The 18,513-nt window shown below is 55.2% G+C and overlaps 1 protein-coding gene across 14 annotated transcripts; it reads left to right on the plus strand.

The window, feature by feature from the left end:
* Positions 1–4,222: 4,222 nt before the first annotated feature.
* On the plus strand, positions 4,223–18,090 carry Cacnb3 (calcium voltage-gated channel auxiliary subunit beta 3). 14 transcript variants are annotated; one of them, XM_087555813.1, is made up of 14 exons: positions 4,223–4,726; positions 4,800–4,952; positions 12,932–13,054; positions 13,290–13,412; positions 13,826–13,941; positions 14,226–14,290; positions 14,479–14,498; positions 14,693–14,773; positions 14,910–14,968; positions 15,131–15,240; positions 15,475–15,626; positions 15,858–15,953; positions 16,054–16,203; positions 16,799–18,077. In XM_087555813.1, exons 2-14 carry the CDS (start codon positions 4,947–4,949, stop codon positions 17,111–17,113), a joined length of 1,416 nt encoding a protein of 471 aa, XP_087411939.1. In that variant the 5' UTR covers positions 4,223–4,726; positions 4,800–4,946; the 3' UTR covers positions 17,114–18,077. The 14 variants fall into 14 exon arrangements, with proteins under 14 accessions (XP_087411939.1, XP_087411945.1, XP_087411938.1 ...); XM_087555815.1 differs by lacking the exons at positions 4,223–4,726; positions 4,800–4,952 and adding exons at positions 5,889–6,030; positions 7,609–7,743; XM_087555819.1 differs by lacking the exon at positions 14,479–14,498.
* The last annotated feature ends 423 nt before the right edge of the window (positions 18,091–18,513 follow it).

An 18,513-nucleotide genomic window follows, 5' to 3' on the forward strand; every position in this document is an offset into this window, starting at 1 on the left:
GCGTTTGCTAGGCAAGCGCTCTACCACTGAGCTAAATCCCCAACCCCACCACTGACCTTCTTGCTCAGTTCTCACAGAGCTTTGTGACAAGAGGGTACTGTTCTTTCCTGTGTTTCTCCTTCTGTGGGTTATATTTCTTGTTTGGTTTTAAGACAGGGTTGCCTAGGATGGCTTTCCAGTCGCGCGTGTCCTGATCGGACTTCCTAACTGCTGGAGTCACAGGTGGGCACCACTGGGCCCAATTTTATTATTTTCCTTTCATTTCTCCCCTGGTTTTAATTGTATAGGTGTTTTGCCTACATGTACGTCTGTGTGCTTTGGGTCCACAGAGGCCAGAAGGGGGAGTCAGATCCCCCAGACCTGGACTTACAGATGGTTGCAAGCCACCATGTGGGTGCTGAAAACCAAATTTGAGTCCTTTGGAAGACCCATCATTTAGCGCAGTCTCTCTCTCTCTCTCTCTCTCTCTCTCTCTCTCTCTCTCTCTCTCTCTCTCTCCACACACACACCCATGCTTTATTTATTTTAATTTTATGTGAATTGGTGTTTTTCCTGCATGTGTGTCTATATGCTGGTGTTGGATTTCCTGGAATTACAGACAGTTGTGAGCCGCCACCACGTGGGTGCTAGAAATGGAACCTAGGGCCTCTGGAAGAACTCTTACCTGCTATTCTCTTAACTGCCAAGCCATCTCTCCAGCCCCCTTTTTCCCTTTTTTTGATGGTGTCTCCTGTGGAACAGACTGGCCTCCAGCTCCCTGTACAGCGGTGATGGCTTTGACCTCCTGAGTCTCTGTCTGCAGCGCCAGAGGACTGGGGTTATAGGCGTGTGCCCTGGGACTGGATTATTCAGGGCTGAGAATTTATCCCAGCGCTTCAGACTTCTTGTGTATTAGGTAAACACTCTTCCAGCTGAGCTACATTCTCAGCCCTTTTCTTCCCCTCTTTTTTAAAAAAAAAAATATTTATTCTTATGTGTCTGTGTGTTGCTTTGCCTGTGAATCATGTACACACTTGGAACCAAAGGAAGTCAAACGGGGATGTCACATCCCCTGAAACTGAAGTTGTAAGCTTCTGTTTGGGTGCCAGGAATCAAACCCGGATCCTCTGGAAGAGCAAACGGTGTTTTTTTTTTTGTTTTTTTTTTAAAGATTTATTCATTTATTATATATAAGCACACTGTAGCTGTCTTCAGATACACCAGAAGAGGGCATCGGATCTCTTTACAGATGGTTGTGAGCCACCATGTGGTTGCTGGGAATTGAACTCAGGACCTCCGGAAGAGCAGTCGGTGCTCTTAATCACTGAGCCATCTCTCTGCTCGGTCCTTCTTTCCTTTCTCCTCTTTTAAAAAACAAAGACAAAACACACTTTCTTCCTTCTTTTAAACATACATTGGTGTGTCGCTTGCATGTATGTCAGCGTGAGGGTCCCCTCGAAATGGACAGACATGGGTGCTGGGAACTGAACCCGGGTCTCTCGAAGAGCAGCCGGTGCTCTTAACCACAGAACTCCAGCCCCCTTCTTTCTGTATTTAAAGAGCAGTTTCTGAGGCAATAAATACCACCCACAAGTAGTAACTCGGAGTTAGGCCCTCCCTCCGGTCTTCAGACTCCAAATGATGCCTTCTTTCCAAGATTTTCTGGGCGACCTTTCTGAACCCTGATGCTGCTTAACTACCCACCACACACACACACACACACACACACACACACACACACACACACACACACACACGCGCGCGCGCGCCTCTCACTAAGCTGCTTTGATGTCATTCAAAAAATCCAGACTTCTGTCTCTATAACCCCGGAGGCCTATAGGAGCCCAAACCTGCAACTTCTAGCAGCCACTTGGCGGCTTGGCGTAGGGTACCTTCCGTTCCTAGTCCCCAGTCTGTTTCAAAGGTGTCAGCTCTCCTAAGAGCAGCCTCCTCACCCGGACATTCTCTACCAGCCGCACGCCTCCTTTCTTCGCAGGAGAGTTCTCTCCTAACGCAGCGCCCCACCCTCCACCCCCATCCAGGGTGCTGCTCTCCCCAGTATCCTTCCCAAGGCCACAAAGCCCCTCAGAGCAGTGAGAAGCAGCAGAGTGACAGGCCATGCTGGGGCCCAAGAGCCAGCAGCTGTGTGCATCTAGCACTACGTCCTCTTCAATAATTCATCTTCCAGCAGGCTGCAGGCACCATGCCCTCATTCTGAGCCAGAGATGGCTGCCACAGCTCTGTGGGGTCGGAGAGGAAGGCTGAAAGGAGCAGAGAGCTGGGAGAACAAGTCAAAGGTGCCCAACCTCCAAGTCCGTGCTGCACACGGCCCGCTATTCCTTGTGAAAAGGGTTTCAGTCTGGGCCGGTACTAGGGGTCCAGACCCGGAAGGACCTCAGAGAGTGCCTGCCGTCAGCTCCCTGCCGAGTGCATACCAGGAGCAGCTTCACGCCCTGGCGGAGCCTCTGCAGGCTGCCTTGCCTTTCTAATGATGTCCACAGCCCTCTGTCCCCTGACACGGCCCAGCTGTCCCTGCTTCCAGAGATCTTCTCTGCTGGAGCTCCCACCACTTAGACGTCCCTAAACCTCTTCTTGGCTGTGTCGGTCCACCCCCATCTCTTCAACCCCAGCCTCTCTGGCTAAGAGCTGATGTTTACAGGACCTTGTAGACCGTGGGGGTGGAGGACCTGAACTGACCCGTGTGTGGCAAGAAGAGGGATTCAGAATCGTAAATGTTAGAGTGTACCAAGCAGTTCTTTGCAGTGTGGAGGGACGGTGGCAAGGTCTGAGCCATATCAGGGACTTTGCCTTCTCAGTTCCCCCACCTTTAGAGACAGCCTGAATTCTGTTCCTATGCTAGCCCTGTTCCTTCTGCAGTCCACTCTGTAACTGGTACATGCAATGGCATTGGAGGGGAAACTGAGCTGAAAGACTAAACCAAACGCTCACAGAGCACCTAGTCCGCACCAGGCTGAGCCAGACCGACCAGCAGAAGCTGAGAGCCAAGCATTTCTGGCTTCCCACTTTCCTCTTTCAAGTGAAGAGGGATTCCTCAAATGGTCAAAGCAGACCCACTGTCTGCCCCAGAGTGGGCAAGAAAGCCCCGGTCCCTCTGGGGGGCCTGGCTTTCCGGAGAGAAGGTGCTATCTTTCTGAGCACTGTCAGCAAGAAACTCTTCAGACATATTTATAGCAAATGCTGCATCAGGAGATGGAGCCTGAGAGAGCCTCAAAGCATCAAATAACTCTATAGGCCCTGAGGTGGAGCCCAGGAAGACAGTACTGATTGCAGCAGGAGAGACTGAGGTTTGATGTCGGAGGAACTTCCCAGAGTAAAATTTGGAGTTGACAGTGGGAATTCCCTGCAGAAGTTACTTCCAAAGAATTTTCTCAGAGGGATAAAGCATCGTGTTTTGGACTAGTGTGTGTGTGTGTGTGTGTGTGTGTGTGTGTGTGTGTGTGTGTATGATGATGTGGTGGGCCACAGATTCTGTCCTGGTAGTGTCCAGACTACCAAATACCAGGACCGATAAGCAGAGTTGTCCAGGTTATGCCATTCTGAGGAGTCAAGTGGAGACTGAAGGTTGAGCTTGGTTCTGTGTGGGAACCGAGGTTTGGTAGGTCTGCACCAGCAGAGCTGGGGCAGGAGCCCCAGAAACATATTGGACAGGGGCCTCTCCTAAGTAGCCTGCCCAGAGACTCAAGTCCCAAGTGCAAAGCAGGAACTGATAGACCTTAAGTGAAGAGGTGGAGCGTATGTGACCTGCCTATCTGCTCACTGGGAGGAGGGCCTTCGACAGAAAGTCCTGGGGTCCAGTTCTGATACCTACTTTTTTGCCCAAGTGGAGACAGGGTATGTGGTTCAGGTCCCACAGCTTGGGTGAAAATGAACAAACAGGGGTGTGGGCTTCTCCCCCTCCCCCATCTCAGATTCCCTCTGATAAACTCGGAGACCTGATATTTATGCTTTAAAGAGGTGGAGATGGCTTCAGGGGTGTAGGCTCAGGCAGAGGGAGGAGGGAAGCCAGGGACAATCGCTTCTCCTGTGAAAACTGAAGCGCCCCAAGGCCCAGAGGAGCTAGTCCATTAGCTGTGGTCAGCAGGGGAGGCAAGGAGGGAGGGGGGTGGGGGGGGATACATCGTTCCCTCCAGGTCTTATTGCCCAGGCAAAACTTCAGCTCCCTCCATGACAACCCCCAAGACAAAAGGAAAAGAATTAATACCCTCCCTACCCCCTACCCTGTGCCCAAACCTGTCTCCTCTCCAGGGTTGACGCTGAGTGTGTAGGGATGGCAGTAAAGAAACCACAGCGGTGGCAAGAACAGACCACAGAAGAGGGGGAGGGAGGGCAGTGCCCTCCCCAGGCACTCTCCAGGTTAAAGCCAGCCCAAGAGGAACCTGGAATGGAGCGCTCTGAGAATGGACTCTCTTCCACCTTAGCGCTCTCTGCAGTGGGACCAGTGGAAAGTCAGCAGAGTAGAGACAGTCTCTGGAGATCTTCAGGGAACAGGGATGTGGAGGGGAGGGATCCTGAGCCCCCTCTACCCGGAGAAAGTGGGTTTGAAGACGGGCTGAGAAAGGGAGTTTTTCAGTTGGAAAACCCCGAGGTGAAGTTGGAGTCTCCCCCAGGACATTAGATCTCTCAGTTCTGTTTCCATGATGGGGGTCTTCTCCCACCCTCGCCAGGCCCAGGAGCGGTCACTGTCTTAAGAACAGGAAAGGTTCCGGTATGGAATGACCAATGAGAGGTTAGTCCGCTTACAGGGATGTAGGGAGTGAGCCGGGCTGGGTTTACACCCTCGCTCCCCCCTCCCACGCCAGAACTTGGGCTTGTCCGCTTTGACGTGCCCGCCGGAGGGGACGAGAAGGGGTACTGACCCGAGAAGCGGTCCTGCGACTTTGTGCTCTCTGCTGCCCAGACTGAGCTGGGATGCTGCTCGGCTTGCCCGGGCTGCCCCTGAGACCAGGATGGAGGTAAGAGCAGTCTAGGGCTCTGGAGGGGGCAAGAGTTTCTCTAAAGAACCCCACATGGGTGGGGACAGAGTGGGACCCGGGGTTCTCTCCTGGGGCTCCTGGAGAGCGGGGAAAGGCTTCAACCCGGTCTAGACCCAGGCCGAGCCCTCTCCGGCAGCGCCTCCTGCTGGTAGGAGACAGCACTTGCGGTCGATGTAGCCACCTGGAGGGTGGGTGCGGACACCCAGCCATGGAACCTAGGGGGCGCTACAGCGGGTAGGGAAGCGGCTGCCTCACCTCGCCTTGACCTTCCCCTTGGCGGATCTGAGACCTGCAGTGCCCTAACTAACACAGGAGGCGTCCGTGCTGGGCTGTCTCCTAAAGGAGTCTGCAGAAGCCACAGGGTCGGGACCTGGACGGGGTGAGTGGAAGTGGCTTCCCTAGAACTCAGAGGGGCGTCTTGAGGCTTGGTCAAGCGGACTGAACACCTGACTCTTCCTTCTTGGTCTGTTACCCGACTGAGGTGGGGACTCAGTAGGGCTTTACTTCCTAGGGTGCTGGGGATGGGGGACTAGGTGCACGGAGCCTGGAGGGAGCCGAACCCAACCTCCCCCTAAAGCCTGCCTTTGAACCTTCCCTGCCCTCTGCCTGAGGTGGCAGAGCTCCACAGACCCTGTCTTTTCTGGAGACCGGGTGGAGGGGGAGGGGAAGACTGGGTGGGAAAGAGGGGTTGTGATGGAAGGACTGTGGGGGACACCGGATGAATAGGGAATAGGGTGGTAGAGAGGCAAGACTTAAGTGGAGACACACTGGACTGAAAGACGAGGGAAGTGCAAGAGAAATTGAAGGAGGAGGCTAGAAAGAAAGGGAGGAGGGAAGAGGAGGAGGAAAAGGGGTGGAACCAGGAGCGAGGAGAGGGAGCGGGCGGCAGGAGCTGGGCGGGCGTGGGGCGAGGCCAGGCGTGCAGGCTGGAGCGGTGTGCAGAGCCGCGGCCGGGTCCCGCTCCCGCCTCGGAGCCCCTGGCCCGGGGGAGGGAGAGAGGCCGCTAACCCGGTCTATGTCTTTTTCTGACTCCAGTGCAACCTTCCTGCTGAACGAGGTAACCGCTGGGGCCCCCTCCCCAGAAGGGTGGGAGGTAAGCTCCAGCATTTGTGGGAAACTGCAGCATGGAGAGGGAGCAAAAACAGGAGTTGAGACCTCTGGGCTAAGAGAGGAACGGAAGGCTGGAATTGGCGGCTCCTCCAAAATATGCAGAGAGGTCTGACTGGGGAGCTGAGAAAGGGGCTATATTGAAAAGAGGGCCTTGCCAGGCTCCCTCCGTGACCCTCTCTGAGTTCCCGGGGGAGGGGGCAACCTAATAGCTGGAATGCTAGGTGTCTCCACCTGGAGTAGAATTCCTAGTTCCTGCCTCAGTTTCCCCTCTTGCTGTCCAGTTAAGAGTTTTTCTGGAGGTTTTCAGCTCCCAAACCTGGTCGTGTAAGGGCTTTCCTCCTCGGTCCTGCTTCCACAGCTAGACTAGCAGGAGAACTGGCATGGGCAGGTGTGGCTGTTAAGTGGGCACTGGGTGGTAACCCGGAGGTACGGGAGGAGGGAGGGAAGATCAAGTGCCTGCAGGACCCAGGGGATAGACGCCTGTAGGTATGAGGAACTTGAAGCCATCGCCTGGGGAGGTGGTTGGCATGGCGATGGATTTCTCAGAGGCAGACTTAGACACCATTGTCCCAGCTGGGGATGAAGACGACAAGGTGTGATCTGTGATAGTAAATCTACCGCTGTCTACAGTCCAGGGACCCCCATGGGTAGAGCCCCAAAACGAGAGGCCAGGAGAGGAGATGCCAGATAGAACCCTCTTCCAGGAGAAGAGAGCTGGAAGGGTCTCACTCTTTGACACTTCTCTACCCTCTGGGAAGGAGACAAAGGAAAGAGAGGGCACAGGACAAGGCAGTGCTTGGGAACACAGAACATATCTTACTAGCCCCTGAACACAGGACTGGAGCTGTGGAAGCTGGCTCCCCCAATTGCAGCTGGTGCCCTCGGCCACAAGGACTCCAGTAAAGTTGCCTTCAGTCAGTAGGAGACAGACTAGGGTGTCATTAGATGAGGGCCCCCTCCCCTTATCCTCTTCTTTCCAAGGAAGATGAGACATAGGTGAGAAGCCAGTTGGCTTGGGTGTGTGGTCTTCCTGTCTTCCACAGGGTACCTTCTAGAGATCCCATGAACCCCTCCAGATTGGGGCAGGAAGGGCCAAGGATGGGCAAAGTCCTGAACTTACACCCTGCGGGGTTTGAGGTGCTAGAAGTGCAGAGGGCTGAGTTGAGAAAGCGAGACACAGGCATGGCTGATGTCTGCCTCACATCCTCTTGGGTTGGCCAAGCAGGTGGTCAAAATGCAAAAGGAAAATTTTGGTGGTGGGAGGGTGAAAAAAGAGAGAGGGAGCTGAAATGACGGCAGCTTTGGGAAGATCTCTTCCAAGATTAAGACGCGGCTCTTTTCCTCGAATGGCGGGGTGGGGGTGGGGGGCGCTGACTGGTGCGGGATGACTAGAACCGGCACCCTGCACAGCATAATTCTGATCTTTTGCAAAGCAGTAGGCTTTACCCTTTCTCCTTCCCGACCACAGCGTCAGGATCTCACCCTCTGCTCCACCCACAACCACCCCCTTGCCTCCACCCTTTAGGCTCACCTAAAACAGCCCCTTTCTGCCCCAGTTCCCGCGGACGCCTTGGCAATGTCTGGCACAATCCTTGGCAGGGAAGTGAGGAAGAGAATCTCCATCCCGGCTTAACTTGGATGAAATCTGCCCGTGCAACAGGTGTGGGAAGGCCTAGCAAGCGTCCCCGAACTTCCCCCCTTCCTCAGGGTCGGCCCTTTACCGCAGCCCGAAACGGAGAGGGCCGGGCACCTGTTGGGACCGGAGCTGCTTTCATGGCACGGGTCTGGGAGCTCAAAACCGTTCTCCCCAGTACCACCGCGGGGTTTGCTTTGGGTGTCTCCAGGACTTCCAGGGAGCCGACATTGCCGGATCACCTGAGACCTCTCCCCATCTGCTGCCCGTCCTCCTTTCGATCTCCATTTTTCTGTCTCCGCGTTCTCCCAGCCTGCAGTCCTCCTCTCCCTCCAGCCATCCTTCCCGCCGCCCGCACCCTCTCGATTCTCCACCGGGGTCGCGTCTCCTCGCCGCGTCTCTCCCCTTCCCCTCCCCCGCGCCAGCCCTTTGTTTCCCGGCGGAGCAGTTCCTGGGTTGCGAGAGTCCCTGTCTCCGCATCTCTCCTCGCCCCGCCTCCTCCTCGCCGGGATCCGCCCCGCCTGCAGCCTCTCCGCCCTTCTTCCCCGCCGCCCCGGCCCCGGAGGTGCCGGGGACCCACCTTCCCGACTCGCGTGCGCCCGCTTCCGCGGCCCCGGCGGGTCCCCCAACCGCCGCGCCCCCGCCGCCCGCGTCTTCCCGGGAGGGGGTCAGGTGGGCGGGCACTATTGTTGTAGGAGCCGGCGGCAGATTCCTCAGCCGCGCTGGCGCGCTCGGGGTGGGACCGGCTGGGCTGGGGGGTGGGGAGGGGAGCGGTGATCTGAGCTGCGAGCAGCTGGTCTTCGCGGCTCGCTCCTTCCTTCGCGCTCGCGCTCTCCGCCGCCGCCCGCAGGGCTGCGCGGCTCGGTGGCATCTCGGGCGCGGCCCGCCGTCCTCGCCCCCGGCGCCGCTCGCTCCCCCCACCCCACCCCGGACTCCCCCATGTATGACGACTCCTACGTGCCCGGGTTTGAGGACTCGGAGGCGGTGAGTGCCACGGGGGAGGGTGGGGGTGGGGGAGTCGGGATGACACCTCTCTCTTCAACCCTTCCCCCAGTTCTGGACTTTGAAAAATGGCTTGGCAGCGGGCAGCGCGCGTAAGATGGGGGGCGGGGGGCTCTCTAGGAAAGTGGGGAGATGGCCCCTCATAGCCAGGTATCCCAGATACTTCGGTGTGTGCAAGAGGGACTCTATAGGGGGACGGCTCGAGCAGGTGGCCCCAGAGCTCAGGGCATAGGAGGTTGAGGAGAAGACAGACAGAAGGCCCTGACACCAAGGTTTTAGAGGGAACATGGAACGTTTGGAGTTCCAAATCCTAGGTACATAGGGGTCTGAACACAACAAGGAAAGCTGAGCTTCAGGGGAGACACTCCGGACCTGTGCCTCAAGTAAATGACAAATTGGGGAGCTGGAAGAACATTAGAGAGTGGGGTGCCAGCCTCTGAGGACAGGAATTCTAGAACTTGAGGTCTGTTATTCCCTTCTGCCCACCATCCCTGCGCATGGCCTTGACTCTTCACCATTGCCTATAACCCTGCTTCTTGGAAAGGCCACCAACCACGGGGATGGGCCGTCAGACTGAGTTCAGTCTAGCCCCCTGCCGAGGTTTCCTCTGAGCCCCTGCTCTCCGTGGAGGGTCCGGAGGTGAGGCCAGGGGAGCTCAGGGTATGGGGATGGAAAGGAAGCTCTTCGCTCAGAGAACCAGGCAGCCAATAAATATTTAATTCTCCTCTTTGCTTTTATCTCCTGACCCACTGAGACAAATCGGCTCATTAGGCAGTGATTCCCGGAGCTCAGAGAGCAGGGAGAATGCCTGGAAAGGTGGGACAGGAGTGGGGAGCCGCTTCAGAGCCCCTCGGAGTTGCGGGTCTTCCCTCAGACATCCCACACGAAGGCTTTCTTGGGAAAGGACCGCTAACGCGGCTTGAAAGGGTCCCCTGACAGGATTAGGTTGAGCCTTCCGTCTCAGGCCCAGGAAAGATGAGGAGTGAGCCTCAGAGCGGGCATGTGTCAGTCGATTCTGGGACCAGGCTCCTTCTGGGCCCAATTTTCCATGGGGCTCTGGGGCTAATTACGTTGCAGCGAGAGCAGAGAGATGATTCCGAAGGCTCTGGTGGGCACCTCTTTCTGACAGTTGAAGGGACAGCTGGTGTAGCCCAGGGAGTCAGGATGAGCTTGTGGAGAGATCTCTGTGGGGCTGCCCGGCCTGAGGAGCTTCCTTCTCATCCCTGGTGAGAAGTCAGGGCTGTTGCAAGAGACTGACACGTGGATGTTGTTTGAGGGCAGCCTGCTGACCCTCCCTGGTTCTTGGATCTCCAAACCACCCCCCAACTTCCCTTCCTCCAGCTAGCTCCTTGCTCTCCCTGAGGCCCCCTCTGAAGCAGTAGGAGGGAGATCAGGCTCTAAATAAATCCACTGGGCTCATCCCCCTCCTCTTCTTCCCCCGTGCCAGGCAAGAGAGGAGCTGCAGCCTGCCCACACACTCACCAGGCAAGGGGGGCACCACCAGGGCACTGTGCCAACTCCAGCAGCTCCAGAGTACTGAGAGGTTTTTGGGGCGTAATGGATTGGGAAATAAGACCCCACCATTCTACAGGGTAGAATGTTACCTACTTCCTAATCGATAACCAGACCAGCATAGTCAAACCCCCCAAGACATGAGAATTATGGAAAGTGGCTTCCATTCTGATCACAACTCATTAAAGAATTTAGGGAGAGACTCCCGTCACTTTCTAGGGTTAAGAGGTTACCTAGTCTAGATACCCCAAAGGCATTAAGGACTAAATTAGGCTGACTGCTTGGATCAGATGAGGTCAAAGTTACACTTCCCCCCACCGCCAATAACCTGCTGGGTACACAGAGGAAGTATGGGGGTACTTGCACAGTGGGTGGTCATCCGGCCTCCCTCTGGCCCTTTTCACCTGCTGGTCTCTTAGTCCTTCAGCCAGCCACACCCCACAGTTAGCACTTACGTCCTGGGTGTGAGGTCCCTCACCCCTTGTCCAGGTTTTTTCTGGGCCTTAGCCTTGTTTTCCTGTGGCTGGAGAGATGGGGGGCGGGCAGCAGATAGCCTCTACTTCTGCAAAACAAAAGACTCCCCCTCCCTCCCCAGTTCTGGGGCTGCCTCAAGCCATTTGGTTTACAATAGACACAGTCTTTAGAACAGATTCCAGGGCTGCCTGAGCCAACCTGGCCTGCCTTCGCCCTGCACACGCAGCGCTGGGCCCCAGGCCTGGTTGACAGCAGGGTGTGAGTTTGCCTTTTCCAAAGAGGAGTCTGGCTTCTGCTGCTTGTGGGTAGGTAGTCATAGCCTGTGGCTTTAAGAGACTGTTTCTTCAGCCTCAACATCCTGAAACCTCTTTCCTTACGCACATCCTTTTACCTAGCCTGTAAGCTTTTTTTCTGTGGTGCTGACATCTTGGAATACTGGGAAGAATTCCTCCAGGCTCCTGCACATAGGAGACACGGAGTCGGAAAAGGTTTCATTTCTTAACTTTCAGCCGCTTGTCTCAAAAGTTGAGCTTCCCCTATTCATCTGGCCCGTCCTCCTTTCGGAGAAGGTGAACTCTGTAACTCTCCAAATGTAGGCTTCTTGCCCCAGGACCCTACTAAGGGCAGGACTCAATGTCTATCCCTTCCCCGAGGTCCTGTATGTCATCTGGGTTGCCTGGTACAGTCTCCCTCCAGGCCCTGCTGTCCCTTGGGCCCAGGATAGAGAGATACAGGCCAGGTGTACCTGTCTGTATTACACACACCTGTCCAGTCCCCACAGGACTGAGAAGGAAAGAAAGTGGGGGGAGCCAAGGAGTCTGTAGCTTTGGTCCTGTCTTCAGCCTTCACACACAAGGCAAGGCAAAGCACTCATATCTGTTTGACAGCTTTCAGAAACCTTGTTGGAAGCCAGCTGTCGGGGTACACAAGCACCTGGGAGACAGACAGGTGTCTCTCTCTCTCTCTCCCCCTCTCTCCCTCCTTCCCCTCCCTCTGTCTCTCTCTGTCTCTCTGTCCCCCCACCCCCCTCTCTCGTGTGTATTGGTTTGGTTTTTTTTTTTTTTCTCGGAGCTGGGGACCGAACCCAGGTCCTTGCGCTTGCTAGGCAAGTGCTGTACCACTGAGCCAAATCCCCAACCCCTGGTTTGGTTTTTAAGACAGAGTTTCTCTGTGTTGCCTTGGAAATCACTCTGTAGGCCAGGTGCCACCACCACAGGATTCATGTGTGTGTGTGTAAGGTCAGACATACGCATGCCACTGTATGTTTTCATTTACTGTGCATAGAGTCTGTGTAAGTGTGTTAAGCTCAGACACACACACACACACACACACACACACACATGCTGCTCTGTGTGTATGTTTTAGCTTACTGTGTATTTTCAGAGATGGCTTCTCTACTTCTGTTGGTCCCCTGGATTGACCTCAGGTCATGTTTGAACAGCAAATGCCTTCATACCATCCTGGTCTTGAGGGTGAGGGGGTTGGTCTCATGCAGCCCAGAAGGTGTAAGTCTCTTAGCTACTAAATTGACCCCCCCAAGCGCTGGTGTGCAGCTGGCATCTCCCCCCCCCCCCGCCCCAGGGCTGGGGATCGAACCCAGGACCTTGCGCTTCCTAGGCAAGTGCTCTACCGCTGAGCCAAATCCCCAACCCCAGGCATCTCTTAGCTAGGTGTACTCTAGTCATCTTTTTTTTTTAATTTAAAGCTGTTTGTTTCTAAAGATTTGTTTATTGTAATATTTATTGTACACTCTAGCTGTCTTCAGATCTCATTCCAGATGGTCGTGAGCCACCGTGTGGTTGCTGGGATTTGAACTCAGGACCTCTGGAAGAGCAGTCAGTGCTCTCAACCACTGAGTCATCTCTCCAGCCCCTTTCCAGTCATCTTAAAGGGATAATGTCCCGGCTACTTCAGGCTAACATGGAGATAAGAGACGGTCCCCTGGATTTAACACCATCTCGAATACATTGTCTTTAGTATTTTGATATTTAGTACAGGGGAGAAGGGAGAGAAAAAGGTAAAGATTTCATTCAGAAATCCAGGTGTGGGGTAGAAGGCCCTGAACTTTGCACATACAGATTGGGCGGCTTCCCTGTAGCCTTAGAGACACCAGGAGACACACAGGAAGCAGCTTAGGGGGTCAAATCATCCCCTAGAAGATGGAGAAGCTGCATCAGGGCTAGGAGGAGGCCCGTATGGTCCCTTTTACACAGATTCTCCCGTCCAGGGTTCAGCCGACTCCTACACCAGCCGCCCCTCTCTGGACTCAGACGTTTCCCTGGAGGAGGACCGGGAGAGTGCCCGGCGAGAAGTGGAGAGTCAGGCTCAGCAGCAGCTGGAAAGAGCCAAGGTGTGTGTGTGTGTGTGTGTGTGTGTGTGTGTGTGTGTGTGTGTGTGTGTGTGCTGGTGGGAGGCTAGGCTGGGCACGAATCTGTGCAGAATCTTAGGTCCCCAGGGGCATGTCAGGGTGTAAGTCACCTGTGGAAAAGTGTATGCCTGTAGCAGCTTTCTTGTCTGGGCCTCTGCCTCCCCCTGAGGTACTGTGAGGTGACTCTCTCTCACGGCCCCATGATCAAATTCCCCAGCACAAACCTGTGGCATTTGCTGTGAGGACCAATGTCAGCTACTGTGGAGTTCTGGATGAGGAATGCCCAGTCCAGGGCTCTGGAGTCAACTTCGAGGCCAAAGATTTTCTGCACATTAAAGAGGTAATGAACCTTACTCTCCCCGGAAGCCTACTCTAACACTTAATTCTTCTGTTTGCTGTCACAGCCTCCAGTGCCTCTTTAGTTCTATATCTAAAACAAGCCAGCTTCTCTGCGTGCATGCCTGTATGCCCCTTACACGGGGCCTGATCCCTCGGTTCCCACCATTCTCAGACCTGGCTTGGTCCTGAGTTCTGTCTGGGAGGGTAGAGTAACTAAGCAACCAGTGGTCTTGTGGTGACATCCGGGATTCCACACCCTGAAGCGCAACGGCCTGCGGCTCGAACCTGGCTGTCTTGTTCTATGACACCATTACACGTTCCTTGGCCCTCCCTCTGCTTTCCTTGTGCCAGCGTCCCAGAGTCCTCCCTGAGGAGCATCTCTCACTGCTCTTCCCTCTTCTTATTCCCTCCCAGAAGTACAGCAATGACTGGTGGATCGGGAGGCTAGTGAAAGAAGGTGGCGATATTGCCTTCATCCCCAGCCCCCAACGCCTGGAGAGCATCCGGCTCAAACAGGAACAGAAGGCCAGGTGAGAACAGTGCTGAGATTCAATACACACTCCCCCGAACATGTAATACTGCACCCACAGAACGCAGCTACACATTTACACCACACAATTACACACACAGACACACACAACTACACACACACACATCTACACACACACAACTACACACACACAACTACACACACACACACAACTACACACACACACACACCGTAGATGCCCAGCTGTCATAAACGTAGTTACTAATTTGTAAAACTTTAACATAGAGAACTGTATAGACATTTTTACTGTCCCCTTTCTGTCAGGAGATCCGGGAACCCTTCCAGCCTGAGTGACATTGGCAACCGACGTTCCCCTCCTCCATCTCTAGGTAGCCTCCTCCCCTCAGCTTACCCACCTTGGGTAGGCAAACAAGGGGGTCCTTCCTGTGAACGATATCGGAGCGGGAGGGATCGGAGCAGCCGGGGAACCCTGACCTCCCCTGGGGAAGGGACGCCCAAGCTCCACAGGGCCTTTTCCCTCCACCAACTTTAATCTTTTATTTCCTTTTCCAAAAAGCCAAGCAGAAGCAAAAGCAGGTGAGTCAGAAAGGGACCTGGGCCGGGGGGGTCATGGATTTTGGCTCTGGGGACCCTCCTGGTCAGCCACTGCTGACATCAACAGAACAGAGGGAGGGTGCCCAGAACTCTCCACTCTGCCCCCAGAGCAGTCAGGCCTAAAGTGGGCACTGACCGAGACCAAGATTTTGTCTGACCTCCTGGCCATTCTGCAGGCGGAACATGTCCCCCCGTATGATGTGGTGCCCTCCATGCGGCCTGTGGTGCTGGTGGGACCCTCTCTGAAAGGTTATGAGGTAAGGAATCTCCCAAGCCCAGAGTTACCCCCACCAGAGCTGCCACCGTGGGAAATGTCTGTGCAGGGTGCAAACTTACTTTGGGACACTGTCCCCTTGCTGGAGCCCTCTGTCAGCACCACATCTTCCCCTCCAGGTCACAGACATGATGCAGAAGGCTCTCTTCGACTTCCTTAAACACAGGTTTGATGGCAGGTAAGCCGTCCTGGAGGGGAGTGAGAATCGGGAGGAAAATAATTCCCCCCGCATGCATGCATGCCCAGAGCTGGTCTCCTCTCAAGGAGAATTAGAGAGCTGGTGTGGGGAGTCCGTGACTTAGATGGCGTGTGTGTGTGTGTGTGTGTTCCTCACACCCAGGATCTCCATCACCCGCGTCACGGCTGACCTCTCACTGGCCAAGCGCTCTGTGCTCAACAATCCTGGCAAGAGGACCATCATCGAGCGCTCTTCTGCCCGCTCCAGCATTGGTGAGGAGTCCTTTGTCCCTGGCTCTCTGCCCGCTTGATGCTAGTGAAAACCTTGAACTCCTTGTGGTCTTGCCCACGCCCCACCACCTGTCCCAAGTGCTGCCCTCCTCCCTTGCCCAGTCCACTGCCCGCCCAGGCTTGCTGGTCCGTTCCATTCGCCGCCGTGTAGCAGCTCTGGAAGCCCTGGCAGTTAGCAGTGGCCAGAGCCCCTGGTGAGCTGCTCCCCTTCCTCAGCTGAGGTGCAGAGTGAGATTGAGCGCATATTCGAGCTGGCCAAATCCCTGCAGCTAGTGGTGTTGGATGCTGACACCATCAACCACCCAGCACAGCTAGCCAAGACCTCACTGGCCCCCATCATCGTCTTCGTCAAAGTGTCCTCGCCAAAGGTAAGTGAACTGGGGTCACTGGGGTCCCCTAGAATACAGTGCACCTCTGCCTGGGTCTTCCCTGGAGTGACCGGTTCCTTTTCCTGCCATTCCTTAACACCCCGAGTCCTCCTCACCCAGTATAAATGTCAATCATAGCACAAGGTGGGAATTGAGCCTAGTTCCTTCCAGGCTCAGATCTCACCAGAGCCCACGAGAAACGCCACGCCCATCCCTGCCCTTCTCCTCCAGGTACTGCAGCGACTGATCCGCTCCAGGGGGAAGTCCCAGATGAAGCACCTCACTGTACAGATGATGGCATATGATAAGCTGGTTCAGTGCCCACCTGTGAGTGCTTGGGTCGGCTGCACCCACGGCCTATGCCAGAGGTTAGAGCTCAGCATCATTGCTGCAGAGAAGCCAAACTCGCTGTGTGCTCTCTCTCCAGGAGTCATTTGATGTGATTCTGGATGAGAACCAGCTGGACGACGCCTGTGAGCACCTAGCTGAATACCTAGAGGTTTACTGGCGCGCTACCCACCACCCAGCACCGGGCCCCGGGATGCTGGGTCCGCCCAGTGCCATCCCTGGACTTCAGGTAGCCATTTCTTTTTTTTTTTTTTAAAGATTTATTATTATATATATAAGTACACTGTAGGTGTCTTTAGACACACAAGAAGAGGGCATCAGATCTCATTACAGATGGTTGTGAGCCACCATGTGGTTGCTGGGATTTGAACTAAGGACCTCTGGAAGAGCAGTCAGTGCTCTTAACCACTGAGCCATCTCTCCAGCCCCAGGTAACCATTTCTACTGGGCAAAGCTCCTGGCTTGACCGAGGATTATTCTCAGTCTGTATGTGAAGCCAAGGGACACAGGCCAAGGGACTTCCTGTCTGGACAGCATGGTGACTGAGATTAGAGCTGGTCCTCCTAGGGTCCAAGGAAACACCCCACACCTTTCTCCCAGGCACTTTTTAAGGAAGAGCCTGAATTTGTAAGGAGCTAACAGTCCAGCTTTCTGCCTCTGGCCTGGAAAATGCCCCAGCTTACTCCTTCCTTGCACTGTTCACTCTTTTAAAAACCTAAGAATCAAGACTAAGGGAGGAAGAACCCCACCTCCCTGCCAGAGTCCTGGGAGGAACAAAGGCTAGACCTCCCTTACCTTACTTAGAGCTATTGTATGTCCCCCAGAACCAGCAGCTGCTGGGGGAGCGAGGTGAGGAGCATTCACCCCTGGAGCGGGACAGTTTGATGCCCTCGGATGAGGCCAGTGAGAGCTCCCGCCAGGCCTGGACCGGATCTTCACAGCGCAGCTCCCGCCATCTGGAGGAGGACTATGCAGATGCCTACCAGGACCTGTACCAGCCTCACCGTCAACACACCTCGGGGCTACCCAGTGCTAACGGGCATGACCCCCAAGACCGGCTCCTAGCCCAGGACTCGGAGCATGACCACAATGACCGGAACTGGCAGCGTAACCGGCCTTGGCCTAAGGACAGCTACTGACCACCTCCTGCCCTACCCTGGCAGGCACAGACACAGCGGCTGGGGTGTCCACCTCAGGCAGGTTGGAGTTAGATTGGCGTTAGGCTGCCTCTAGGTTCAGCTCACACAACCCTCTGCCCAGCCCTAGGTCCAGGGCTGACTGTGGTCCCAAGGTTCTGGGAGAAGCAAGGGGCCCCCTCACCTCCTGGGCACAGTGACCCCGTAGGTTCTCATCCAGGTACTAGCTGTGTTCTGCATCCTTGGCACCTTCCCCTGCATAAGAAGCTGCCCCGGTGAGCAATGATCTCAGGCCGGGATCACTTAGCAGGGGTCTTCCAGCCAGAATGGATACCCCTCTAAACAGCAGGAGGGTGTGAGTGCAGGCAATGTAGCATGAGGAAGAGACATGGTTCCTGAGCAGGCGTAAACCCTAAGCAAAGGAACTCCGTTCACGTCACTGCCGCACATTAGAAATGAAGCAATCAGAGCTCAACATGGCGGCACTTCTATCCCATCAGCTGGGGTGGGCACTTACACCTAAGACAGGAGCAGTGCAGGTGAGGCAGGACAGACAGCTCATGGCTGTAGCTCTGTTAGAGAACGGCCCTCCTCACCAAACCAGGAAGCTTAGCATCTGGCAAGACTAGGGAACTGGGGCACAGTCAAGCCCAAAGCCGGCCTGGACTGCGGGGAAGGGGGAGCAGCTTCCAGCCCCCCCACCCCCCTTGCTTTCCTCATTCTTTGCCCTTGCGTCTGTCATTTCTGTTCCTTCCCTCCATGCCTCCTGCAAGATAGGGGCTCCCTGGCTCGTAGCTGCCACTTGTTAAGTTAGGGTTAGATGAGAGGAACAGACACAATGAACAGCCCCAGAGGCTGTCACCTGGCTACCCTTGCCTTATGGCTCTAGCGTTTGACCTACAGAGCATGCTCCATTAAGAACCCGCCCCACCTCATTGTCATCTCCAATAAAACATAACGCACAGTCCCTTGGGTGTCTCTCCTCTGTTCTCTCAAGTGGCTCTGTAAATCTGCAGAGGTGAGGTTCCCTGGCTCATTCTCTGAGGATTCGTGAATTGGGGGAGACCAGCAACTGCAGCAAGAGGCCCTGTATGTGTAGGCACACGGGGGCACCCCAGGCCTGATGACTGGAGGAGGCAGTTGGCGGTACACAAGGCACTCTGAGAAATGAGGAAGTGACAGAGCTTCCCGCTGCTCGCCTCAGGCCAGAGGGCTGCACAGAGCAGCTACAACTTGAATTCATATACTTGCCTCCCTCTGAGGGACGGGGAGGGCCTGCGCCCGAGATGGAAAACCCATCTCCAGTCCTCCAGACCCAGCTGAACCCACCCGGCGAGCAAGGGAAGCAGGGAGTACATGTTGGCTCAAGTGTGGTTCCACACAAAAGCAGGAGAGACACTGCC

The sequence above is a fragment of the Rattus norvegicus genome, chromosome 7 (genome assembly GCF_021556685.1).
Source record: "Rattus norvegicus strain SHRSP/BbbUtx chromosome 7, alternate assembly SHRSP_T2T, whole genome shotgun sequence".
NCBI classification, from domain to species: Eukaryota; Metazoa; Chordata; class Mammalia; order Rodentia; family Muridae; genus Rattus; species Rattus norvegicus.